This window comes from Larimichthys crocea, chromosome XIV (genome assembly GCF_000972845.2).
Source record: "Larimichthys crocea isolate SSNF chromosome XIV, L_crocea_2.0, whole genome shotgun sequence".
Classification (NCBI taxonomy): domain Eukaryota; kingdom Metazoa; phylum Chordata; class Actinopteri; family Sciaenidae; genus Larimichthys; species Larimichthys crocea.
Window position 1 is genome coordinate 13,725,061 of NC_040024.1, and position 26,202 is coordinate 13,751,262.

Consider the following 26,202-nt stretch of genomic DNA (forward strand, 5'->3'; position numbering starts at 1 on the left):
CTGCATGTGAAATGTTGGTTAAAAATGACCAGCCGCACTAAATACACTGTACAAGTTAAAGCAGCAGATGAACGTGAAGCATCAGGAGCCCTCAGGGGGGTATTCTGGTTCTCTCGTGTTTTTATAAATATGTCAACTCTCACCCTATTGACACTGTACACACACTCTCACACCATGTACAGAACGGTGCCGTAAAGCAACGTTTTCTGCTGTATGTTTATCCGGAACACGAAGTAGGAGTTCAGGGTAACAGTACATTATCCTGCATGCATGCGATGGATAGCTCTGACAGTTTAACTGGCATGATTTGTTTGTTTGCATTAAATCATCAATGCTGGTTAAAGTCCAGCAGACAGGCTACACAGGCCTGCTCTTATTGATTAGTATTATAATGGTTTGTAGTGGCCATGGTGCCATAAGATGAACTGCCTTTTGCATTCTGATATAATAGAATAATTATGTGTCAAAGAGTGTCCTGACATATTTAGAAAAGAATCCAAACCAAATATTTCATTGAAGAACTCTTTTCCTCTCTTTTCCTTCTCTTCCATTTCTAGGCTGGTTTTGTAGTTTGTGATGATTTAATGATTTAAACAATGTTAACTAACCCTCCAGATTCAGAGCTGTCCTCTAAACTCATTCAACAAAGAAATACATGAGAACTCAGAAAAACACTGCCGCATCGCAACATGAAAGTTCCTGGTTTGAACCTCAGCTGGTTCCACAGTTCTTCCACAGTTCAAACACATGAACCTTAACACGTTCATTGGTGACTCTAAACTGTCCGTAGGTGTGAATGCGAGTGTGAATGGTTGTTTGTCTTTATGTGCCCTGTGTTGAACTGGTGACTTGTCCAGGGTGTACCCCGCCTCTCACCCAAAGTCAGCTTGGATAGACTCCAACCCACCATGACCCCGATGAGGATAAACAGTTACAGATGATGGATGGATGATCTCCACATTACCTGTTCAGGTTTAGTCTCCTGATTTAGGATCTAATGTGTGAAGGTTGGTAATTACACTGATCTTTGACTATGATTATTGACTTGCTTTTCACCTATAAAAAATTTGGCTCCTGAACTTATGAAACAAAAGTCACCACAGTGTATTTCTTGTGATGAATTTAAATATGCAGCTCATTTAAAACTCATGTTCTTGTTTTGATTCTACACCAGCTTGCTAAAATACCAGTACTACATCTACAAGCACCTGCATCGTAAAAAGAGAAGGTGACACCACTAACTGGGGGGGGCGGTGATGAACTCTGGTTGGCGCGCTGCCACGGTGAAAACAGAGCTGGATGCCTGACACTTTCACAGTCGTCCTCCTCCGGCTCTTCTCATTCATTAGTAATCTCTCCCAGCAGCCTCTGCTCTCTGAGAAATGCTCTATTGATCTCACAGCGGCTCTGCTGTGCTTGAGGAGGACTTTCTCGCCATTTGTCTACAGCTCAGGACTTCACAGTAAAAAGAAGACAGGCGGATGGAAAAAGCCGGTGTTGGTGCGGAGGGGGAGTTTGACATAAAAAGCCAGCTGCACGTGTTTCTCACATGCATGACCCTTCCAAGGCCCAGCACACCTCCAGCGTTTGCACGTGCTCACACTGAAATACGTACAGGCTGTGGGAGTGCTGTCAGTGCAGCGACGGAACTCATTTGAAAACATTTGAATTATTCAAACGTTTAACTTCAGTTCATCCGCTTAAGTCTCTGTAAATCTCTTTCGTGGTCACTGTACTAATTGTTGAAGTGTAATCAATGCGGAGCTTCGTCAAGCCAGACCAAACTCACTGTAAGATAAATAAACTGCTACAACGACAACAGTTCTCTGCATAATTTATTCAGTAAAACTCAAATCATCCACAGTAGAGCTATTTGATACATCAGTTATATAATGGAGGACGGTTTTCACTTTTTCAGCATTAACAGACAGATTCTATAATTAATCCTCCACTTCCAGTAATTCATAATTAAACGCATGATGTGTAAATTATGTATTAGTGTCGTTCTTCTGTCACCCCTGAGTGCTTCACTAGGTAAGTGTAACATTCACATACTGAATCGATAAATTCAAGTGTGACATCCACCATTCAGAAGGGTGAGGGTATAAGATCGGTTTCCACGATGGTTATTATCAGTGACAGAGACACAAATTATTCCATTGAGGTAGAAACAACGCCTCAACATCATCAACATTGTCTGAGCAATCTCTCTGACTATTGATTAGAAAGCACTACCTGAACCTGAAACGTGTTGAAATAATACAGTACTGCAGGGTCGACCCTTGAAGGAACATTTTGAGGAGCGTTAAAGTGCACCATAACATCATGATTATCACAACGTCCCAACATGGTCCTTATGTACTCATTCCAGTGTCGTCCATAATTATTAATGCTAATAAATTTTCTCTTGTGCAAGTAAATGCATCAGGACACAGTAAGTGTGCAGATATGGGTCAAACTTATACAGTAATAATCATAACATCTCTACGATTAGACAGTGAACAACATGAGTTATCGACGTGTGAATGTGACAAACGAATAAGAGCTTACAATTTAAGATCTCCCTCTGAGACTGACGGCACTAACTCACCAAGTACATGACAGAACAACGTGAACACACACAAACAGAAAACACACATTCATCTTCTTCCGAGCACCAACAGTCATGGTCAGTCATTTTCTGTGTGCAAATGATTAATTATTTGCTATAATTCTATATTGAAATCTTATTTCCTCTTTCAGTCAGTGAGCTCAGGCTCAGGTTGTCTGTACATGGACGCTCCACCAAGTTGGGTCTTGAACCTAGAACCTCTGAGACAAGGTTGGTCAAGGTCGAAGATAGAAACCGCAGAGTTCATTGAATAGAACCGAACATAATGCCCACTGTTTCGTCAAACTAAACAAATCTATAAATGCTGTAGACCACAGTGACTATCATGATTATCAAACAATACACCTCTTCTCTTTTCGGGTAGGTTAGAGTCTGTTTCTTTGTATTTTTTTACCCCTAAACTCCTGTTTTCTCTCTCGATGTTGCGTATCTGCAAGAAACACATTACAAACATGGACGCAGACAAACATCACAGTCATAGAGAAAAAAAAAGTAGAATTTCGTAAAATTCGATTTAAAACAACCAAAACCAAACCTGGCCCAGGTCCGAAATGTGGCTCGTTGGGTTTAAGTCGTTTAGCAGAATTACAGAAAAAACAAGAAAGACAGGAAAGCAGTGGGAACGTGGGAATTTCTACATGGGGTGACAATCTAACATTTGTGCAGGCAGGATATGCTCCTTCAGCGCAGTAAATAATTGCTAAGGATAAGGCTAAACGTTGTACCATGCAGCTAAAAGTTGAATAAAAAAGATAGTAGTTTATCTGGTAATGTTTAATCTCCATGGTGGACTCCAGTCCCAGTCTGTGCCTCTCTGGTAACGCCATTATATTCCAGTGTCAGAGCTGAGCATCCGTCCGTCTGAAAAATATACACTTTTTGTCTTGTGCGCTTAAAATTGGGGACGTTGAAGATCATGAAAATACATTTGAAATAGTGGAAAGATGGATGAAGGTATTTCAGCTGTGTGACTTCAACGACACGACAATACATGATGCAAAGTGGAATACCAACCTGATCTATCTGTCAGTGCAAATCTATCCAGGAAGTTCCTGATGACATAGTACAACTACAATATTGCCACTGTTTCAACTACCTATGGCTTTTTCTCTGATTGGTCACTGTTCATCATGTGACATGAAAAACAACCTCTGGTATCATCATCCTCATTTCATCTATGTTCACAATGCAGGCCGTAACACTGGAGCTGTTGCTCATATACGTATAGATATATATATATTTAATTTACTAACATGAGCTGTCAGTAAAAGTCTGACTTCTCTCTGCACCAGACAAATACAGTACAGTTTCATCGGATTTACGTCACATTAAATCTGAATTTGAGCACTTTGAGCAGTGTCAACATGATCTATGAGGAACTTGTGATCATTGTAATAAAATCATACGTACAGCAGACAGCATTCACCACACTATGAATATGTTTCACGTCTAAATAACCCAACAGAACATCTCAGCAGGACAATAGGACATACTTCAGACATGTTACGCGTCCTTTGAGGTTTAAAAAGCGAGCATGGCTTCTTAATGACAGGGCGGGTTCAGCACTGGCCCCCATGAAAGTGCTTTACTGTACAACTGATGTGAACTCTGAGCTATTTCTGTAGGCCACCGCATTTCCTGCTCGCAAGGGTCACATAGAAAGAGAGAGAGGAAATGAAGCCGCGTGCAAGCGCTCAAGGAAGCCAGAGGAAGAGAAGGTATGGTTACTAAAGGTCGGAAAGAAGCAATCACTGGATGCAAAACAATGGGTTCAACTACAAATGCAGCAGAGAGGTTTCAAAAGAGTTGAAGTCAGAGGAAGGGGAAGTGCAACAGGGAACTACTTGACAACAGACGATACGTGGTCACGCTGACATTTAAGCCACATTACCCAAATGTTACATGGAACATGTATTCTCCTGGGTGCCAACACCTTTCCACAAAGTGTACAGTCCCTAGAGGTAGTTATCATAGCCAGACGTCCTGTTGGAACATGCTGGAGCAGCTCAAGGGAGAGAAACTGGCAAAAGTCTATCAATATCCACTCAACCAGACAGCCAACCTGTGGTGAGCTCAGAATATAATCCTTTCATCTCTTGTTGTCCCCAATTTTACGCCATGAAAGCTTGTAAAATGCTCCCAAAGGGGTTGGAACATATGACGGACTTGAAATCGGATGGGAAATATTGTTTTACTTGTGCGTTTCTCTTTGTGGCATGGCTCTGTATGCATGTGCAAATCCTTCTTCACAGTCACGACGTGTAAAAGAAGTCTTTCAGTGACATTTCAGGCGTTTCTTGGGGTGTTCCTTTGCTAGCTGGTCTCTCTGGGGTCCGTAGATGCAGTTGGCATGCCAGGAGAACCACACGATGATGGAGATGATGGTGGTCTGGAGGAGGAGCATCACCCCGTAGGTGGAAGCTATGGTGGGTCCAGGCAGGCGGGAGAGGGTGGCCGGGGGCAGCAGCAGTGTCGGGCTGAGCAGGATTGCCCTCACCTCGGCCTTGATCATGTGGAGTTCGTCGAGGATGGACAAAAACGTGCAACAGTGGAACCACTGATGGCTGTGACCCCAGATGTCGAAGCAACCTGGGGCTAGCCGCTCAGGGAACTTGCTGATGTTGAAGATGGCTGACACCAGCAGCCAGAGGCAGTGGCGATAGAAGAAGATGGAGGTGGAGGTGGAAGCAGCGAAGGAGGAGGAGGAGGTGGAGTAAGGCGATCTGGTGAGGAGGCGGTAGAAGACTGGTGTGGAAGAGACAAGGAACGGGAGGAGGAAAACCAGGGTTCGGATGACATATCGGTGTTTCCTCCACCTCTGGCGGGTGTTGCAGCAGGATAAGACGCAAATGATTGCTACGACACATGCGCATGGGATGTAGAAGGTGTCAAAAAACACACTGAAATCTGGGATTGCATAGGAAGACACAGGAGCCCCTGCAGGTTCATGTTTCGAGTCCATATGGGAGCCATTGAGACCTTCTGTCTCCACTATTCCTGCCCGAGGGTGGATGTAATAGTAATAAGCCAATGATGAGCCAACAGTGTAGGCGCTGATGGTGCCATAATCCACAAAGAAACAGACTTCTCTGACCACCAGGGACATTGAGTTGAGCAGGTGGGCCATGCTGCTAGCCATGAGCAGACAGAACACCCCGATGAAGTAGTTCCACATTGGGTAGAAGAACGGGGCATCACCGTGTGGTGCACCTTCCCAACCAAACACCTCCACAAAATAGTACGAAAAGATGAAGACTGGGAGGAAGTGTGTCCAGAAGTTGCCTGTTTCGTTGGTGGGTCTGAACGCTGACAGTAAGCAGTCCCTCAGGCTGTAGTTTGGGAAGCGGTAACCAGTCAGGATGAAGTTTTCTATGACCCGAGGCGGCACATCTGTGTGCCTCAGGAGAGGTAACGGCTGACCGCAGTTAAGAAGCATGACGGCGACAGTTTATGTTGCCTACGAGCCAAAAGATCTGACTTTTCCTACGGAGCACTTCAGCTTTTTATTGCTTGGCTGTGGAGTTTATTGATGATCACAGCATAATTAATGCTTACAACCGCACAATCTCACGAGTTATGAGTAGATAAGGCATCTGCAGGCTGCTCCGGCTTAAAAAAGACCTTTCAGCCCTGCTCTTCTTTGAACCTTTGAACCAGGCTCCACTGCGGGCCCCATGACTTGTACTCTAATCCAAAGAGCAGATCCAGCATAGGGTAAAGGGGGAGGGGGGTTGCAACCTGCTTGCTGAATTTTGTATTTTGGTTTCTTCTTGACCTCAGTGTAACATCCGGGACGCAGTGTTTCCCATGCTGTTCATCAGGTTCTCTTGTTTTGCATAGGACCCGGGCATGAATGATTCTCTTTGTTCAGTCATATGTTTGTATGCATAGTCCTGCAGCACTACTTAAAAATGAAGGTCACTTATTGCTGTTGCAAGGTTGAACAGGATGTCAGTTGCTATCCATACAGCTGAGATGTCCTGAGGAGCGTCCGTTAAGCTCTGTGTTATGTAGGTCATGCTGGCTCTGAGCGTTTATCAGGCGACTGCAGGCTTTTATTCCAACTGTCGTTCCTCCTCCATCAGCCTGTATCCACGTCCGACTCTCAGTCATCCAGCTCCCATTCCGTTGCAATGCAGGATCGCTGCTGGGAAGAATAAATCCCCCCCGGGAGCGCGGAGAAAAAACGTTGTGTGTGCCGGTGTTTTAGTCCTTTAACGCGAAGTCACGTTTAAAAACGCCATGTCATGAGCGGGAAACCAAACATACATGTCGCGTGTGAAAGTACACTGCCGTCAGTGAAGCTCGAGCCGGCGAGACACTGACGAAGACCGGTGTCCGTTTGACAGGTAGCGTCAAGTTACACACAGCCCGCATATCGAGGTTCCGGTTGTGAGTTTCAAAGTAAAACTCAGAGGTGACGATGTAATTTTTTTTTTTTTTCTGATTCAAAATCATCTTTATTTTTCACATATTACTACTTTCCGGTTACCTTTAGGTTAAATGGACGTGAAGCTCCACTACTAGGCCTTAAAACACATTTAAATATGCTTTACTCGTATGACCATATATGTATAATCTCTATAGTATTATCAATGTAGACTGTACTTTTACAATCTAAATATAAAAAAAATATACACTATGATTTCTAACAAAATGTTAGAAACAGATGTTTAAATAAAGAAGAAGAAAAATATAAAAGTGGAATGTTGAATAGTGGGGTTGGCAAGAAGTTGAGATTTGTGTGTAAGTGACTTATGCTGACGTTTTGAGGAGATTTCTAATCTACATTTGTCTGATACATTTTTATAATTTCAGTGTAATCATAATCATTGGAACTTTCTGTGAACACACGTTTTACTACTGCCATTTATTGATGTTTGTACATTTGATATTTCAACATTTAAACTGAATTCACACAAATAATATAATGCATAAATAAAGCCAAACATTTTTTTACATAAATAAGATTTTTTTAATCTTTAATGCATGATGGAAATAATTACAAAGAACACAAAGAATTTGACATCAGACCTGAAGGGAAAGCACACGGTACATCATGACAGTGTAGTGTGTTGTAGTGCAGTATTAGTAATAAGTATATAGTAATAACATGTGTACTGAGTAGTCATGTCCAAATGTGTCTTTACATTCTGAATTCACACTCAAATACTTAAAAATACTGTTTTATTATGGCCAGGCCACTAGAGCATATATTTTATTTTGAAGGCGAATTCACTTGATTTCCGGTCTCTTTCTCGCTAACTGCGCACTTTGAAGCGGCTTCACGCAGAGTGAACTACCTCTGAGCTCTGATTATTCTGCGTTTGTCTCTGCTTCTTATCTTATTTATTATTTCTGTGCTTGTCACAAACTAAATGTTAAATGTTAAAGAAGGACGTGAATGAAACCGTGCCGTGCCGTGCTAACGGTGCTCCTCTTATCTGCTTCTCGCACACTCTGTCCCTGTTGAGTAATCCTGTTGGAGCGCCGCTCTGCGCCTCTCAATGAACTCAACCTTAAAGTGCCTTCTCCCTCTGTGCGTTTGTTTCCACTGCACACGGACAGCATGAACAAAATACAGGATTTATAAATATGTATTTTGTTACACGTCTCCACGTTTTTAGTTTATTCTAGTCTCATCTATAACTTTCTATTATAACTTGTTTCTTAGCTAACACATAACAGACTAGTTATCTTTGTAGCTACTACTGATGGGAAGTTCAGTTCTTTTTATGGAGTCAGATCGTTTGACTCAGCTCACCAAGAAGAGCCGGCTCTTTCAGCTCTTATACCTTTTCTAATTCAGCCAAATTTAGCGCTGTTTTGACTTACTAAGTGTATACATATATCACTTAAATTATTCAATACATCCTTTGTACTGAAGTATTCAAAAGTAAAAAAAAAAATCTAATATCAATAAATTCCTGTAGCCAATTGTTTTAATTGCATTTACAGACAAGGGTCTGTGGACCGCACTCCTCTCCCTCTTGTTCATAAGCACACCACCTCTTGGTGGCAGCTCTTTGAACCGGCTCATTCACGACTGTCACGTCACTAGTAGCTAGCTAGCTCTCTAGCCACCCACAACTAGGGTGTCCTAGAGCAAATGAGTCCTGTACCAAGCTAGACTGTTTCAAAGACCATCATAATTGATTAAATCACCACATGGACAACCTATGGTGGATGTGTTATGAATATTAGCATACAGACTAAATGGAAACATGATGAATTACTCCTTTACGTTTCAATTGTATTTCATTTTAAGCCAATTCTAGTCTTATGTATTTATGTAACCCACTGCATCATGTGGTTTCCATACCCTCTTGTCTATATATAGTGCAATATTATTATACAAAATACAAAAATGGCTTATTAAAAGGCTCAGCATGGCTGCCTTTAACATTACATACTAAGGAAACTAACGTAGCTCCTGCTATCATGTCCTGTAAATCAATCAAGCCTGTCGGCTCATCAATCTTCCCTCTCACCCTTCAGCAATGACTGTGGCCAGATGTCAGGAAGTCTTTGAACCAGCAATTTTGGCAGGATGGGGTGGAGATGGTGGTGGGGGTGGGGTAGCGGGTGGAGTGGCCACTTTCCAAATTCCCTTGAGGAATAAGAAACAGGCCATGCTCGAGTGCGAAGCAGCCCGGGAGAGAGCTGCAGCATGCCTTTTTAATTAGCGATTGAAAAGCACTGAAGATTTAATGGATGTGGAGCCACGCCTATGGTTGGTTATTATGACATAATCTTTCTCTAAAGTGCATGACTTCCTCTGTCACGGCAGCAACAAATATGCGGCTTGACTTGACTGCTCATGTTTTGCAGAGGGAAAATACTGAATTCAGATATTTGTATTCCTCACTCACAAAAAAGTTATTTAATGACGGCCTGACATTTTCTTTTTCTTCATCTTTCCCTGCCTGGTTCTGCGGCGCTGGGCGGCTGCCTTCCTCTCCCTGATGGTTGGGTTTGGATAAGATAGTGATCGCAGAGCAGACCGGGCACTCGGGTCATAGACTGGTACCGGCTGCTGGACGTTTGCTAAAGGCTTGTAGACGAGGTGGAAGATGAAGCTGTTGGAGTACCTGGGAGGCAAACAGTATGAAATTCTTAGACTGTATCAGAGCGATGGTTAGAGGTGTATCAACATGCAGCGCAGTCTGAACTTGTCCAAGTTTACAGGAACTCTTCCAGCTGATGACTTTATATCACAGTGCACAGTCTGCGCTGCAGTCATACTTCATCAACATTATCAAAAAATATGAATTTGAATGACGTTTCTTATAATTAGTGCTTTAACTGGAATGAACAAGATGTGGACACTAGACCTGCAGTTGGATAACACTGTTTTTCATTTTCTCAAACCTTCTCTGTCTGTCTTCCTGTCATCGTAAAAGCGAGGAGTACTGATGCTCTTTGAAAATCGCTCCACTACGTCAAATCGTACCATTCATATTGACAAAATTCAGCCCCAATTTTAAGAAATGTGTCAGATTTTTTTAGGCTGGACACCTGCAGCTGACATGACTGCTGTGGTCTAAACAGAGTTTTCAGATGATAGCTTAATTAAAAGGACGTCCTCACCGCGGCAGCCTGTTGTCTCCTCCGTTGATGCGCAGAGGGCAGTGGAAGGGGTTGATGGTTGGTGGGGAGACGTCGCCCCCGGTGGCCTTGTTCATTACCTGCTGGCTGCTCTCGCATCTCAGCTCACTGAACTCACAGAAGAAGGCTGGAACCCTCAGAGACTGACATGGACACAAAGGAGGATGATCAGTCTCAGTCAGGTTAATGTACACTCAGGTCAAATGTTCTGGCCAAAGAAACAAATCACCTTTTTAATAAGTGTAACCAAAGCAACAGTGATACTATAAGTACAGAGCTGGAGTCAGGATGTGATTAGCCTAGCTTAGCATAAAGACTGGAAGCAGGGGGAAACAGCTAGCCTGGCTTGTTTAACTAACACAAAGCAGAGAGCTGAGTTTGTACATCCACCCAACACTTCTATGTACCTCCATGTCTGCTAACACATGTTAGTTATAGTCTCTGTACAGGAGTACCAAACCTGGCAACCTCGGTGTGACAACAATGGGTCAGTCAACCAAGAATCCCAGCATGCAACGCCCTCTAACATCACACTGTGTTAGTGAGACCGGGTCACTCTTTAAACAATAAATAACAATCTTTCTCTTCTAATAGAAAACATAATTCATAACAAATAAAATGCACCCTTCAGTTCAGTGCAATCTTTTGCTGCTAAGTCTTAGCTGGTCTGGTATGAGCAGTAGTTTATAATGTTTTATAATGTTAGTAACTGCTGTAAATACTATGAGTCTACTTTTGCTTGTGTCACTATGTCTTTATATTAGGATAACTACATTCTGACTCCAGCTCTGTGCTCATCACACAAAAATGACACAGATATCGATGTCTGTATATTTAGTGTATTTCCCCAAATGTCTGTCCTGTTTTGAAATGACAAGACAGCTGGGCACTTTACAGCTAGTGTGGCTGGCTTGCTACCTTATCAGTTAGATATAATATTAAATCCAGATGCAGGATGAAAAATACCAGAATTGTCCTTCGGCTACATTTTGTAACTCGTGCTTTTCTAATTCTACTTGACAGATTTACTACCACTACTACTAATACTGTATGTCCTTTAAGTATGAACAGCATTGGTTGTCTAACATAAATGGTGGTATGTGTTTCTCCTTATTTATTACCTGGAGTTTGACAAGAGTGCTGAACCAAGAGTCCTTACACAGGAAAAGAGGCTTGAAACCTATGAATGAAGATACACACACACACACGGAGTGTGGATCATAAAACACTGGTTCACAGACAATGGCTGTCTGTGGAAGGAAAGGAAAGTCTGGCTTCCTTCCCTTCCATTCAGCAGTGGACAATAAACCTTACACACACACACAAAGTCCTTTGAAGCTCATAGGCACAAACAGGACACTCACTCACCGATGACCAGGTCGGGCTTGGGCTCTTGCAGGACGTGGTAGGTGCCGCAGTAAACTTTGACTCTGATGCTCCTCTCGTCTGCTTTCTGTTGTGGCACCAGGCTGGAGTCAGAGACGCCAACGCTGCCGTTCTGACACAAGACAGCTCAGTCACTGTAAACCACTGCTTGTGTGCGACTGTGTGATCACTACACATTAAGTGTCTCATTCTTAGGTTAAACTACAGAGTCTCAGCTACTTAAACATCTATTTCAGTCCTCTGTTAGTTCTGACAGGTTCCTCTAATTAAAACATATATGTGTGTTTAAAGTCTGGAATTTTCTGATTCGTTGTATTCATATCATATCATTCTGCTTTTCCAGAACAAGTCACTCACCGTTTTGTGTATGAGGAGCTCAATTTTGTTAAACCAGGAGGGAAGCTGCTCACAGATGAACACCAGTTCAAAGGTCACATGAGGCAGAAGCACTGATAGTTCCTATTGAGACAGACAGACTCGAGAGCTTCAGACAATGCTCACTCAAACAGGACACAGTTTGTTGAGCTAACTATTGATATCATCAGATATAGAATTTAGTGGAGCAAAATGATGACAAAACTGGCAGCACACACACTGAATGATTAGTTTATCAAGTCTTTACAAGTCAGTTTACTCTGCAGCTCGTCTGTCGGAGGTGTTTGCACATGGAGCTGAAGAAGAACTTCAAACTGTCTTACCCAGAAGGTCAACAGAGTGTGGAGCTCCCTGTACGACTCGATGATGTGGATCCTCAGAGACTGTTTCCTCAGGATGTTCACCTCTGGAACTGAGGGAGGACACACACACACATATTAATACAGCAATCAGTATATATATTATATATATTGGCATTTATATAGAGAGCTGCTGTGAATTGCACACGTGCAATGACAATAGCATCCCTCCACTTAAATGATGACATTATTCTACCCCTGGCTCTTGTTAACATGCCAAAGTTAGCCTGCTAAGCAGTTATCATTACATACTATGGTGAATTTGTTTATTATGGTGCTCATTATTATATATTTATAGACTTATTTCTCATCCTAACCTAAACTAAAATTGCATGAACAGCAGAACAAACCTAAGGCTCAATGCTGAGAGATCATTACCATAAAGACTTGTTATGATGAACATGTCAACAAGCCTGATCAATGTACAGTATGTCCAATTAGAACTCTCCACTATGTTCTGTTCTGTTTGGTGCTGGACTGATTTTGTACAGACTGGAAACAAGAATGGACCGAAGCAGTGAAGGTTTGGGCCGTAAAACCAAAACAACGAGATCCGCTTAAAGGAGCTAAATAAGTGGGTTAATCACTACATGTCATAACACAGTCATTTGACCCATTGCTAACATAAGGTGCAATGTTTAACTTGAAAGCCAGCTGAGACATTAAACCACCTGTGTGCAGAGAGAAGACAAGAACACTCACAATGCTTTGGCACCAGGGAGGTGATGATGTAGTAGATGGACAGAGAAGAGCTGAGCAGAGGAGCGACCACAGAGGACAGACTGAGGCCTCTCCATTCATAGTATTGATGCCATGACACTGGTGGAAAACATAGTCAAACAATGAGTGGACATCCATTTCGTGTGATGGACGGCAACTCTTGATGTTCTGATGCATGACCTACCGAGTGGATTCCTGACAGAGGGAACGTTGAAGGGGCCCAGATCAACCATCAATACCTCTGCTTCCAGTTTCAGAGGCTCATAGACATTGCTGTGACCTGGACACACATCATTTATACAAATAATGATATTCTTCTAAATTCTCATTTGTTCTGTTGTCTTAGTTGTGACATATTTACAGAGGAGATATCCAATGGAAGCAGAAACCACAGTCAGTGTTTTAAAGGCTTGTTTTGTCTTTTCTAAAGGTTTGTATGGTTTTACATGCTCAGTATAAATGTAGGGTCTGAAAGGGAAGAAAATGCTCAACTCTTCCAGCAACAGAGTGAACGTCACCGACCTTTAAGCCAGGCATCTCTGGTGACGCTGTGAGGCTGGGCAGATCGCACCAGCAGGCTCCAGTGCACCCAGTAGCTGCTGAGCAGTTTGTTTTTGAACAGGAAGTCTTCCAAACTAAAGTCCTCTGATGTGACTTCTGCAGAGAGGGAGGGAGAGGAATAAAATCAAAGAGAGGAAGAAAGAAATGGAGAAATCATTGCATAAAAACATTCAAATAAAGAGGAGAAATTGAAATAACTGTTTGTTCCAGGTAAATTTCAAACATGAAGTGTTAGCATGGAAACATTTGTCTCAACACAAAGATTTTTATTATTGTACAGTGACATGTTCAAAAGAAACTCGCTTCATCCACCACCGATGTGTAGCACCCACCAGGGTGATGGATGGCAGCCATTTTGTGCCTGAACGCTCTCCACACATCAGCTTTAGGTGGAGAGGGAAGGAAACCATTAAGGCAGTTATGCTGAGGAATGCTTAGGCGACCAGATGGAGAGAGGCAGGTTGGGAATTTTGCCAGGACACCAGGGAACCCTGATTCTTCATGATAAGTGCAGTGGGATTTTTAATAACCACAGTGAGTCAGGGCCGTGATTTAAACGTCTCATCCTTCAGAAAGTGCTATTTAATTTGTCACATTAGCCAGAAATATACATCTCTGTTTAGGAATCATCCTAAACAGAAGAATCAGTTGCTGTGCTTTTGGGAACATTTGCCAAATGAATAAACTTGTCCTATTTTATTTGCTACATATGCACTTGTAGATTGAAATGTACATTTATGAGGCGTATTACCTGACATTCAGTTCTTTTTTAAGAGTTGCTGACGTGACACAGCAGTGACACACACAGTATGAGCTCTCATCTGGAATCTACTCAGCTAAGAGTCTTGAATATTTAATGTATGTTTAAGTTTATAAGTTATAGTAGGAGACAGTACAGGTCTGCATCTACCTGCTGTGTAGCTGAACGGCAGGTCAGCCAGCTGGGCCTCGTGCTGCATATAACTGGCCAGTCTGGCACACCAGCGCTCATGCTCGGCATCTTCTCCGAAACACTTGTCTTCGCAGTAAAAGACTGTCGTGCACCGGGAGCTGCAGAGTGAGATACACACAGGCATTTAAAGAGAGAGGAAGGGGGTCAAGTCAAAATCAAATAAAATTTTATTTGTATAGCCCAAATTCACAAAACACATTTTGCCTCGGAGGGCTTTACAATGTGTACAGGGAGTGACACCCTCTGTCCTTAGACCCTCGGTTCGAGTGAGGAAAAACTTGCCCACAAAAAACCCTTTTAACAGAGAAAGGGGTGCTAGTGGAAAGAATATCCAGTACCGTGGCAGGGTGTCGAGCACAAGCAGAGGGAGGAACCGAGATAAGATAACAAGTGTGGAGAGAGAGGAGGACTGATATGAAAACACTGCGGCATTGCAAAAGCATGTAAAGTACACTAGAAGTAGAAGAAGGTTTTTCTAACACAACAAAGACACGGGCAAGTGTCGACAGGAGGAAAAACAATGTGAGGAAAAAGCAAACATTTCACAAGAAAGCCAGTCCCGTGGTCTCTCACTTAGCCTGTTTTACAGTTACAGTTACCAAACACACCCGTAACTCTACCTGCAACCACAGAGCTACCTCTGTACAGTGTGAACATCAGCTATTGTAACATTAGATTCATCTTAACACAGGAAGAGAAAAGTCCAAACTACAGATTGAAATCTAAAAACTCCTTTAAGTAACCTTTTGTGGGATTTTTCTCCATTCCTACCCATAGCATTAACATGCAGGGTTTGTGGGTAATGTAGTCCTTCAAATGTATTAATGACACTTTCACTTGAAGTACCAGAATGAGCAGAGAGTGTCTGTACAGCAGTGAACAGAAGCTTCAGGCAGTGCTGACAGTATTTGTACATGCAGCCGAACACAAGTGCTACAGTAAAATGAACCAGCAGTCCCTGTTAAGTTGACATCTGATCATGTGATCTACATGTGACTGAGTCTCCTCTACTTACCACTCCTGAAGTCGACTGGGGAAGGAGCGCCTCTTACACACACTACAGTAACGTGTCGGAGGCCAGCGCAGGCTGAAAGCTGGAAGCCCTTTCTGATCGAGAGGCTTCCAGCTTTTGAGGCTTCGGGGCCACAGCTCCATGTCCAGGACCTTTCCCTGTTTGAGCATGTGACGGTGCACCAGCCTGCAAATACACACAAGGAAACAGTCAGTAGTGGTGTGTTGACATTATTTTGAATATTTTATAAACTGAAATACAATGCTGGTTTCAAAGATTCTGGGACACTGTGTGAACTATGAGTTTGGTCAACAGTTGAGTTGACAAACCACTTCCTGTCAGTCCGTCTCAGGTGAGCTTGGTCCAGAGAAGTGTTTGTGGATGTTCTTTCATTTGTAGATGCAGAGATGAACTGTGTTTACTGACAACAGTTTTCGGATGTGTTCCATAACTCATGTAGTAATATCTTTAATATTCTGGATTGTAGATGGTGAACTCTATAAATTCATTTAAACTGTGTTTTGACAAGATGGTGAACTCTATAAATTCATTTAAACTGTGTTTTGACAACTGTTTAAAGTCTGTGTAAAGTAAGAAAGTGTTATTAACCACTCAGCCAAATGATTAAAAATGAATTCTCAGCTCCAGGACTGTGGGGGCGGGTCCTCTGAATGTGCTGAAGCCACGCCCATTCGTGGCAGCAGTCAAGCAGCCATTTTGAAGTGACTAAAACGTGTCAGATGAGTTCAGAAAATGCCATGACCAACTTTGAAACACTCTGAGTGAGATGAATTCATCTCTATCTCTCTGCTAGGGGTGCAGGGCTATGCTCAGGGTGAAAAACTTTGAACCTCTAACTCCACATTTCAGTAATACATTGTTTAATATATATATTAACTTTCCAAGTCTTTTGTTGATCCTGTCCAAACTTTCCCTAAAGTGTTACAGTGTATATTGTAATAATACAATAAAGTTTATCAGTTGAACATTCAATATTTTGTCTTTATTCAATTGTATGTATGTTTTGTATTGAAAAGGATCAAATCATTGCATGGTGTTTATATCTGTGTACATCTTACACACCATCCCTGATTTTATATTCATTTAGCTATTTGTTTTTCCTACTTTTTAATTAGATTAATCAGACAAATGTCATTAGTTTAAAGTCACTTCTCTCTTCCTTATTATATGTCCATTTATGTCCATTTATGGACTTTTTACTTTTACAATTAAAAACATACACATATGTATTTCATGGACTGATTCTAGTACTATTAGAGCACAGATATTTCTGTTTGACCACTTGTCAGACCACTGTTTGACCACAACAAAATTAAATCAATGAGAATTTCTTCATCAGAATCAGAATTTGACTGGAAACACATTCAGAGGAAATTAATGAATCAGAAAACGTAACTAAACAGTTAACCGACATGTGTAGTCAAGCAGTTGTAAAGGCTTTCTTTCTTCGCAGGGTTGAGGTAAGGGGGGTGTTCGGGGGAACATTTTGTTCTCCTTCAACCCAATTCAGTACAGCACTGACAAAGCCTCCAACCTTGAGACAAAGGGAGGTCAAAGAATGGCAAACAAAAAGAGAGAAAACATAATACCACTGTGTCAGGAGCAGGAACATCACATTACAGACGCATTCAATGATTTTTCACAGCACTCAGCAAACCTTAAATTTGCTCCTGGCTCACAGCTGATGCCTTGAAACACACCAGCATACATTTAAGTTTTAAACATGAACAGTCAGATCAGCTGGGTGCACATTTTGTGGCATTATTGAGTCCTTAAATGAATACATCATAAATTGCCATTGACCTGTGCAGGATCTCATCATTGACCCTCAGACTTTTGGGTTTGCGTGGCATCCCACCATCCATCGGCACATCCATGCACCTCTGTAGCAGTGTAGCTATCGTTTCAGCAGTCCTGGCAGCTTCTGTGTTCAACCGTCCTGCACCATCTGTATTGAACAGCCAGGAGAACCGCTCGTAGTCCAGTACATCAAAACCAAGAGGGAGCCCCGATGCATCCGTAACCATCAGGATATGTTTTCCATCAAACTTCTCTGAAGAGGTGATAACAGAGAGCAGAGCGGAAGAAGCTAATGAGAGCAACTACCACATCACGTATACTTGACCAACAGTGTTTTACAGGAGGATGCTTGGAACAGCTGTTCTACTGACACTTTTTTGTCCTTTCAACGTCGTTTTCAGTCTACGAGATCAAACTTTTTTTGTGCAAAGCTTGTTTCAAGTTTTACTCCAGCAATCAACCATGTACAGAACTTTTCAGTATTCAAGTGATTTTGTACCGTCATACTAACCACAGACTTTGATTATCACTACAAAGTTTCAGGGTGTTCCCGTAACCATGATAACTCACAGTGCCGGAGGAGAGGGAGAGAGGATGAATGAAGCCTTTTTACATAGATAATGTCCGGACAAAGTCCAGAGTAGAGTCGTTGTTTTACACATGAAGCACACAACAGGAGACTCTCTGTGTCAGGCGAGTTCTCACATGTTGACTAAACTTTACAAACAGAGTCTCAAAATAAGGTCACAGCTCTGTGCTAGCTACACAGCTAAACTTTAGCACAGATGCTCCGGTCTGGTGTGGGTCACAGGCACAATGTAAACAGTACCATTGGCTGTGTGACAACCTGCCAAAAGAAACATCACCCCCCTTAGATATACACTGATCTCATGAATGGCCTCTGTAAACTCTAAATGACGGAAATAGCGACGGAGAACTCGAATACATGAACTACACAGAACAATCCTGAGTCCATCGCTGTGCACTGTGGAAAACAGGTCTACTGTACAGTCTATGTAATAAATTCTGACAAACTTTAAACAAACAAACTTACAACAAAGTGAGTTAATTTACTACCTTTTAATACTTTTTAATACCCTGCGGACACCCAGCATTTAGCAACAAGCTTGGCTCCAATTGTCCTACTGAGCATTCATTACACTCATACATGTAATCTGGCCCTAGCCTGTGATTGGCTGCAGCTGCAAACCACCTGGTATATAAAGAGACAAGATGGCAGCCGTCAGGTGGACATCAGCCCTTTCTCATCCTCCCCCTCTCCCAACCAGCCACATGTCCTTTTGTGAAAACCCTCGTTCACGATTAGAAGTATTTTTTGTTTGGAAAGTAGGGGTGGACTGCCATTTTGTTTTGATCTACTTTTCTCCTGTTTTGTTACTTAGGAAGGTAAGTCCTTTGTCATTTGTTTTCTGAGAGTAGTGATTTATTTTCTAGAGGCTTTGTCTTGGTTGTTGTTTTGGCCTTGGTCCACCCTGAAGTTGATACCTTAGTTGTAGTTATTTGATCCCGTAGCTGTGTAAATAAATCATTTTCTTTTGTATATAAAACTTGTTGTACGTGGCTATTTGGGACTTGGGAAAGATTTGGGACCCATTCAAGTTATGCTCTAGGCACCCCTAGACTGGGGCGTAACACTATGTATATCTTGTATAGTCAAGTATTTATGATGCATATATTATACATATACTATATATCATATCATGTGTATGTGTATATACACATATTTACATGTGCACATATTATATATTGCAGTTATATGTATGCATGTTTATTATTATTATTATTATCATCATTATTATTATTATTATATAATGTTATTAACAATAACATTACCATCAGTACTATTGCATCATCTTACCACTGCACCTTATCTATCTATCTGTAAGCAGAGGGTAAAAGGCTAACGTTAGCCTAGCTCTATCCAAAGTCTAACACTTCTAAAACTGAGCAACTCATACGTTGCATCTCATTGGCTAACCTGTACATAAATGTAAACAAACTTTTGTAGTTTCATAGGGAGCAAACAGTAAATTTTACCTTTCTGTCTGTGTGCAGATAATTATCACCTTAATTAGTTTGAACTTTGGAGCTTTGTGTCAGGCTAGCTATTAGCTCACAGCTAGTACTCGTAGCACAGGCTAAGCTAACAAAACACAAAACTCACAAAAGGTGAAACCATCCCGTCAACATGTTATAAACTATATCTGTACATACAAAGACATTTTGTAAAACATATGTTATGTGTTAACGTTAGCTCAACATCTTTTCTGCTAGTTATGTAACGTTACTCAAATTATACACTGTGATAATTACATCATTGTTTCAGAATTAGGCATTTGTAAATATATAAACACTCACTCAGCTCAGGCAGGGTTATTCCCGCCCTCTTCAGCCTTCCCGTCATCAGCACAGGACCAGGGCAGGCCATCGCGTGTACGATCCAGTAGGGGGAGCTGTCTGACGGCTGCTTCCTCTGAGGTCTTTGCTCGGTCTTTGCAGTCTGGAAGCAGCAGTACCACTGAGCCATGGTGTCTGAAAACTCCACCAGTGGGTCCGGATTACAGGACAAATGTTCCTTCTGATCCATACCTGTTCACTATGGTTAGCTGCTGCAGCAGACAGTAAAATACATATAAGCTATATAATGTTATTGTGAGTCTACTGTTGAGCAGGATGGATCTTGATTTTGGATGTAAATATGTATTTATTCTAGAGAACTGAGCACATTCTTGACAACAGTTCTGCTACTAGTTTATAATAATATTAAGCATGATCATGATTTTATTGGAACATCAACACTATTATATATATTATATTTCCTCCAAAGTGGCTGTCAACAGACTGTTTCACTGGTTCAATCATGATACAAAGCAGCTGGTCTGTGCTAACATGTAGGACACAAAGTAGCTGACAAGCTTAGGCTCAGGTCACTGTTAATGTGTTGCTCGGCAACCACGCAGTGCCAGTGCAGTTGTGGAGCCAAATAAAACTCATCACTTATTACTGTTGTATAAAAGCCTTATTACACTCAAGATCGTGCCATTATACTGAATATCAGCACGCTGTGATTAACTAACGACTGTGTTTATATTCAGCACATCTACAACATCATAACCCTAGAGTGAAATATTGTTTAAATGAACAATAACAATTAAAAATAAATAAATCAAATGAAAACACACCAATGTGTCAAGATGAGATTTAAAAGCAGTGACAGATTCAGGAAACCTAAACTCAGCATTGAAGTAATTCCAGGGTCTGCACTGCAAAAATTAGTCTTAGTCAGCAGTTGGGCTCTGGTAAGAAACAGAAAGCCAACAACTGATCTAACAAGGAACCAAGGCTCATTAGGGGTTATTAAATCTTTAAAATAATTAGGGGTCTTTTAAAGTCTTGAAGGTCAACAAGTGAGTCTTGAACCAACAGTCCAAAAGTCAAAAGAGAACCTGGAGCTGTCACATTTTTTTTTCTTGAAATATAACGTTTATGATTATGGATTATCAAAATATAGCTGACAGTATTTCTCAACATTATTTCCCAAACTGACCCTTACTTGTGCCAAATCAAACTGGTGCACTGACACCAGTAAAGTCTTTGTTGACTGACTGTCATTGGGAGATGACCACAGTGCCCACTGGTGCTTTTTGCTCTACTGGAGCTCCCTCTAGTGGAGGCACCAAACATGACACAATGACGCAATGCATGCACCTACAGCCCAACTGACCTGCATCTGACCCTGGGACGCCAAGATGAATGAGCTGAAAAACAAATTTATACTGTAAGTAGTCTTTGTCAGACTGAATTTTGGGTATGGCGTAGGAAATTATGCACAAGACATGTAGAGTATTTCCATTTTTAATTTAATAATTCATCTATATGAAACATGAATCTGAATATTAAACTGTGTAAACATCCTGACTTTTTAAATATATGTTCAAACAAGCAGACACAGAATAGACAACCTGTGTTATGTTAACAGTGTAACATTAAAGTTGTGATTTTATGAGTGATTAAAAAACAATATCCTATTTATGGTCATATGACTGCATTTGATTTTTTTCGCATGTGAGTATGTTTCTTTGACGAGTCCTCCTTCCTCTTTCTGCTGCCGTGGCTGCTCTGCTGCAGTCTGTAGGTTTTTCTAGCCTGGGCTCTCTCCTTCTCCAGGACCTCTGTGTCATCCAGGATCTCCAGGCCTGGAATCTGACTGATGACGTACTGTCTGAGAAGGCCAAAGGCAATGAGAAGACGTGGTGTTAACACTGCCTCTCCTGACTGAAACTCCAGAACAAAGAACAGAGTGGGAACCGGACATGGGTGTACACAACAACACAACACAATGTGAAGCAGCATTAAAGTGCTATCGGATTACGTTACACAAGTTTTACAAATGAAGACAATACACAGGGATCACATTACACAGTGCATATAGGAGAAGACTGATAATACACCTGCTGTGGCTTTGTCCACTGATAAAGACATGGAGGGCTGATGTATTTAAAACCCTCTCATGCATTCATCAGTTTGTTTATCTGCCATTCTAAAATTGGCCACATCATGACACTGGCTTGCCACTGAGCCAAGCAGAAATGCTAATGAACTGAACTGAGCACCGAGAACTGCTGGAAGAACTTGTGACTTATTGGCATTAGCTGTCTCCTGTAGTCCTAAAGACTCCTTCTAACAGATATAATGGAATTCATAAGGCCCCGTTCAGAAAGCACATTTGTATTAATCAGATTTTTGCAGCACATATGGATTGTCTTTATTATTTGTAGTAATGTATAAATCTTATTTGTGGCTTTATTTATCTATAAATAAAAGAGCAGACTTAAATGTTCATAAATATACTGTTATTAGTCAGAGTTCTTTTCTCAGAAACCATTAGGTCAACTTTTGTCAAAACAGGGGACAAGGCCAAGTCTCTAAAATGAGTTCATCACATTTATATTTTTTTGTCAATTCATAACATTTTCTAATATTTCCTAACATGGAGGTCTAAATGATGTTTAAAGATCTCTCCATGCTGTCTGACACAAATGTATCTATTCTTCTTTCTATAGCTTTTCTTGTCCTATATGTATATCTGCTATATACCTTGGTCTGGTCCTCCAGTTCACAGGGGATGACCTTATTAAAGTTTGGACAGCCTGACGGTCATGACAGCTGTGTCCTTAAGCATGCCAATGTTCCTCTCTGTGTTAAATTGTGAATATTGATTACTGATTTAACTTGTTAGCAGAGGTACTTATTAATTTCCTGAGCCAGGTGTAGTTACAGATCCTTTGTTTTAAATCACCAGGAGTGATGTTTTCCTGTGTTTGTTCTTAAGTAAAAATTAGATAAGATTTTTCTTTCCCTTTTTTAGACCATTTTTTAACCCTTTTGGTTGTATTTGTTTCTTTGGTTTGAGCAGCATCCACTTGCCCTTCTTCCACTTGTAGTCTGTCTCTTTTTTTGTAATATTAAACCAGACTGCTGGCAATAAATAACTTGTTTTATCAAGTACATCTGGTTTTATTTTCCTTCCTTCTCTCTAAGCAGGCTGGGTCGAAACAGTATTAATTGTGTGAAAGGGCAGTTATTTCAAAGAAATGATCAGATATCATTTTCATGATAAACAGAGAATATACAGTACGCACAGTGTGATTTCTGCTTCTGTCAATAATATATTAGTGCCTTGATTCTCACCTGTAGTCTGTGTACTGGGTCAGACTTCCTCCATTGAAGTAGCTTGGCGCTGCTTCATTGTTCATCATACTGAGGATCCTGTATTTGAAAAGAATACAGAAGCATAAAAGAGGAAGAGATGAAAATCACAGTTATGTGGACTAACTCCAGTTCCTCTGCAGAAAAGAAAAAAAGTCACTTCATGTTGGGGAACTTTCGTCGGATCTCTTCCACAAACACAGGCAGGTTGTTGATCTTGTTCTTGTTGATGCACACTGTGGTGATGCTCGGCATGTAGGGGAACTTGATGTGAGATGTGTACTTGTTGCCGTCCAGGATCAGAGTGCTGAGCCTCTCCAGCTGACCCAGCAGAGCCGGGTTCCAATAAGGACTGAATGAAGGAGAACACACCTAACTCAAACTGCTCAGGTTTGTCACTGAGGACATCAAGAGTTAATGTACTGCATGTTTATTTGTATAAGTGATATATACTATTTCAAAGATTTTTGAGAATTTGGATCATATTTTATGAAGAAAACATTTTCTGCTTCTCTCCTTTTCAACTCTCTGTGATTTACAGAGTTTTCTGATGGACACTGAAGTAAACATCTGCAAACTGTAGCTGCCGTTAGCTAATGTTAGCTCAGTGTGTTAGCTGGGCTGCTCGAACTGTGAGCTTAAAGCGCCGGGGGAGTGTTAGAATTTGTACCACAGGCGATTAGGACCACCAGGAAGATGAGGCAGGCCGGTGTCATGCCAGAACAGGAGTCATGAGCAAGCAAGAAGCTGCCAGACAAGAGTAAATCTGGTACTGACTTTTAGTTGTTGGTGAGAGCTTTGTGAAATATTATCGCCCATGATAGACAGACTGTCCATCCAATTGCCTGGCCTGCATGTTCTGAATGTTCCTGCCCCTTTCCAATGACAACTATGGTTCAGTGTAACAAACCATTTGAGGCAGGTAGGTTATAAATATGGAATATTTCTGACTATATAAAATAAAGAGATGTAAAATTCTTATTCTGCAAATGATTTCCACTCACACATGTGTGAGAATATGTGCTGCTGTATGGCATACCTGGACCAAATGTATTCACTAACAATGATAGTGAGGCCATCGAGTGAAGAAGAAAGAAAGGAACACTTCAGTAAACTTGAGCTTCTTATTGAGTGTGTAGTTGTTTGGCCTCTAGCTCCTGGTCATTAAGAAAAGGATACTCATCCAGCAGATTGTAACTGAGGTCCAGCACCTCCAGGCTTTCTGTCTGTGTGAGAATGGTGTCATAGGGGATCTCTGTCAGGCCCTGGTAAGCAAAAGAAAGCCACTGAAAGCTTGAGGAGTGGCTGGGTTGACTGTGTTGGCCTGAGGTATGATGATCCATGAAAGCAGTATAACCTCTTCAGTACCACTTGTATTGATGAAGATTAGGAGAGAAGTCAGATGCTTATGTCATGATCAAACCTTGAACAGAACAGAATAATAAATGGTTAAAAGACATGAATGATACAACTGATTCTGAATGATCTTTGTCTCAGAACCTTCTTAGCTCAGGTCTAAAGGGCTTTCCTGAATACTGAATGAACACTGCATATTCATAATCCAGGGCTACGTGTAATACCCACTGCATGACATTGTCTCTCTTGCCAGGCTAACATTAGTTTAAAGATGGAAATTTAAGAGACTGTTACAGAGTAATGCCACAAATGCTCTCGCAGTCTGAAGACATGTATGTGCTGTCATAGAGACTAATGACAGAACTGATTCTTTCCAACAGTGAGATAGAAGATATATCAATCTCTACATCTCTCTGGATTCAAGATGTAGTTAGCCTAGCTTAGCATAAAGACTAAAAGCAGGGGGGAACAGCTAGCCTGGTTCAAATACATGTACCAACACTGCTGAAGCTCATAATTCAAACACATTTATTTGTCAATGTGGTGAATTTACCAGGTCTGTTTGCACCAGACCTGGTAAATTCACTGTAAGGACAAAACTGAATTTGCATACAGTCGCTGACTGGAACAAATAGTTCCAGCATGCAACACCCTTTAAATACAAAAATGGCTGTTTTTATATTTTGTGTGCAGATTAAACAAATAGGATACATGATACATGTTAATTACTGAGCTTTAGTCATGTTAGTAGGTGTATTTTTAAACCTTGGTTAGTCTTTATGCTAAGCTAAGCTAACCTACCCTGACTTATTTTCAGAAAGAAAGTGAAGGTGTTCATTTCCCGAAAAAGATGAGCTATTATTTTCAAGTTGAGATCAACTCTGATAAAAACTGTCAATGAAATTGTAAACTAGCACATTTAATGATAATCTGGACATTATATTCTACAAATCAGGGACAATAGAGTGACAGTTACCTCATGCTATGCTAGCTGACATAGTAAGGCTTAACATCAATTTAACTGAAACTACAAAAAGCTGACGTATATTACAAATAGAAAAGAAAGAAAAAGAAGCTTCCAGTAAAAACAGCACATGGAATAATGAGCTCCTCACTGACACTGAGGCCAGAACATGATAAAGTCATTGAAAGTCATTAAAGCATTTTATTCTACAACTTATTATGAATGTATAAACACGGAGATGATATCAAGATAAGATGATTCAAAATAAGGGCTGCTCTTTGTAGAAAGAATCATGCTAAACAAAGTGAGTGAGTAATAAATCTTTCATTTTTATAGCCCATGCCTGCAGATCCTGTGAAGTAAGTACTTCATCTTTCCTTCCAGCGAAGGACTCCACTCAACACTGCTGATCACAAGTGTGACTTTCCTCCTGACTGTTCCAAACTGCTATCATAAGTTTAGCAAATAACATTTTTTCATAATCTATACCAGTAATAACGTGTTTGCACTAATCTTAAACTGCAGACATCATAACTTCTTCTGCCACTTTGTGAAACACTCATAATAAAACGCAGCATACACATATTGCGTATCTATCTGAGTTTTAGCTGGACTTACCGAGCCGAAGAGGATCTGCTGTATCTTTTCAGTGCATGCGAACCTCTGAGAAGTGCTCACAGCTCATGTAAAAGGCCCTCTTTCATACCCTGGCTGTAGATCACATGATGGGGATAATCACATTGCCGC

General features: G+C 41.1%; 3 protein-coding genes across 4 annotated transcripts; all 3 read right to left on the bottom strand.

Annotated features, from left to right (window-relative positions):
* Positions 1–1,817: 1,817 nt before the first annotated feature.
* Positions 1,818–7,240, bottom strand: paqr9 (progestin and adipoQ receptor family member 9). The gene has a single exon (XM_010748135.3). The coding sequence runs from the start codon at positions 6,045–6,047 to the stop codon at positions 4,887–4,889; it is 1,161 nt and encodes a 386-aa protein (XP_010746437.1). The 5' UTR covers positions 6,048–7,240; the 3' UTR covers positions 1,818–4,886.
* Positions 7,241–9,465: 2,225 nt separating this feature from the next.
* Positions 9,466–20,122, bottom strand: LOC104932812 (zinc finger MYND domain-containing protein 15). The gene is made up of 13 exons (XM_019261087.2): positions 19,785–20,122; positions 17,409–17,658; positions 15,588–15,770; positions 14,531–14,670; positions 13,582–13,716; positions 13,244–13,339; positions 13,042–13,158; positions 12,304–12,392; positions 11,963–12,064; positions 11,588–11,717; positions 11,341–11,399; positions 10,202–10,362; positions 9,466–9,702 (listed from the first exon to the last, which is right to left on the bottom strand). The coding sequence occupies exons 1-13, from the start codon at positions 20,011–20,013 to the stop codon at positions 9,495–9,497; spliced, it is 1,899 nt and encodes a 632-aa protein (XP_019116632.2). The 5' UTR covers positions 20,014–20,122; the 3' UTR covers positions 9,466–9,494.
* A 1,158-nt stretch (positions 20,123–21,280) lies between these two features.
* Positions 21,281–26,168, bottom strand: LOC104932819 (leucine-rich melanocyte differentiation-associated protein). Of its 2 annotated transcripts, none has more exons than XM_019261044.2 (5): positions 26,074–26,168; positions 24,315–24,558; positions 23,296–23,478; positions 23,118–23,195; positions 21,281–21,648 (listed from the first exon to the last, which is right to left on the bottom strand). In XM_019261044.2, exons 2-5 carry the CDS (start codon positions 24,476–24,478, stop codon positions 21,462–21,464), a joined length of 612 nt encoding a protein of 203 aa, XP_019116589.1. In that variant the 5' UTR covers positions 24,479–24,558; positions 26,074–26,168; the 3' UTR covers positions 21,281–21,461. The 2 variants fall into 2 exon arrangements, with proteins under 2 accessions (XP_019116589.1, XP_027143925.1); XM_027288124.1 differs by having other exon boundaries at positions 21,563–21,701.
* Between the last annotated feature and the right edge of the window lie 34 nt (positions 26,169–26,202).

Excerpts from the sequence above, each read along its gene's own strand:
- paqr9 (XM_010748135.3), bottom strand. The coding sequence starts at position 6,047 with ATGCTTCTTAACTGCGGTCAGCCGTTACCTCTCCTGAGGCACACAGAT.
- LOC104932812 (XM_019261087.2), bottom strand. The coding sequence starts at position 20,013 with ATGGATCAGAAGGAACATTTGTCCTGTAATCCGGACCCACTGGTGGAG. Across the intron at positions 12,393-13,041 it reads CTCCCTGGTGCCAAAGCATT|TTCCAGAGGTGAACATCCTG; the intron begins GTGAGTGTTCTT and ends GTCCTCCCTCAG. Across the intron at positions 10,363-11,340 it reads GCACTCTTGTCAAACTCCAG|TCTCTGAGGGTTCCAGCCTT; the intron begins GTAATAAATAAG and ends TGTCCATGTCAG.
- LOC104932819 (XM_019261044.2), bottom strand. The coding sequence starts at position 24,478 with ATGGATCATCATACCTCAGGCCAACACAGTCAACCCAGCCACTCCTCA. Across the intron at positions 23,479-24,314 it reads AGTTACAATCTGCTGGATGA|GAACCCGGCTCTGCTGGGTC; the intron begins GTATCCTTTTCT and ends CAGTCCTTATTG. Across the intron at positions 21,649-23,117 it reads ACCCAGTACACAGACTACAG|ACAGTACGTCATCAGTCAGA; the intron begins GTGAGAATCAAG and ends TGGCCTTCTCAG.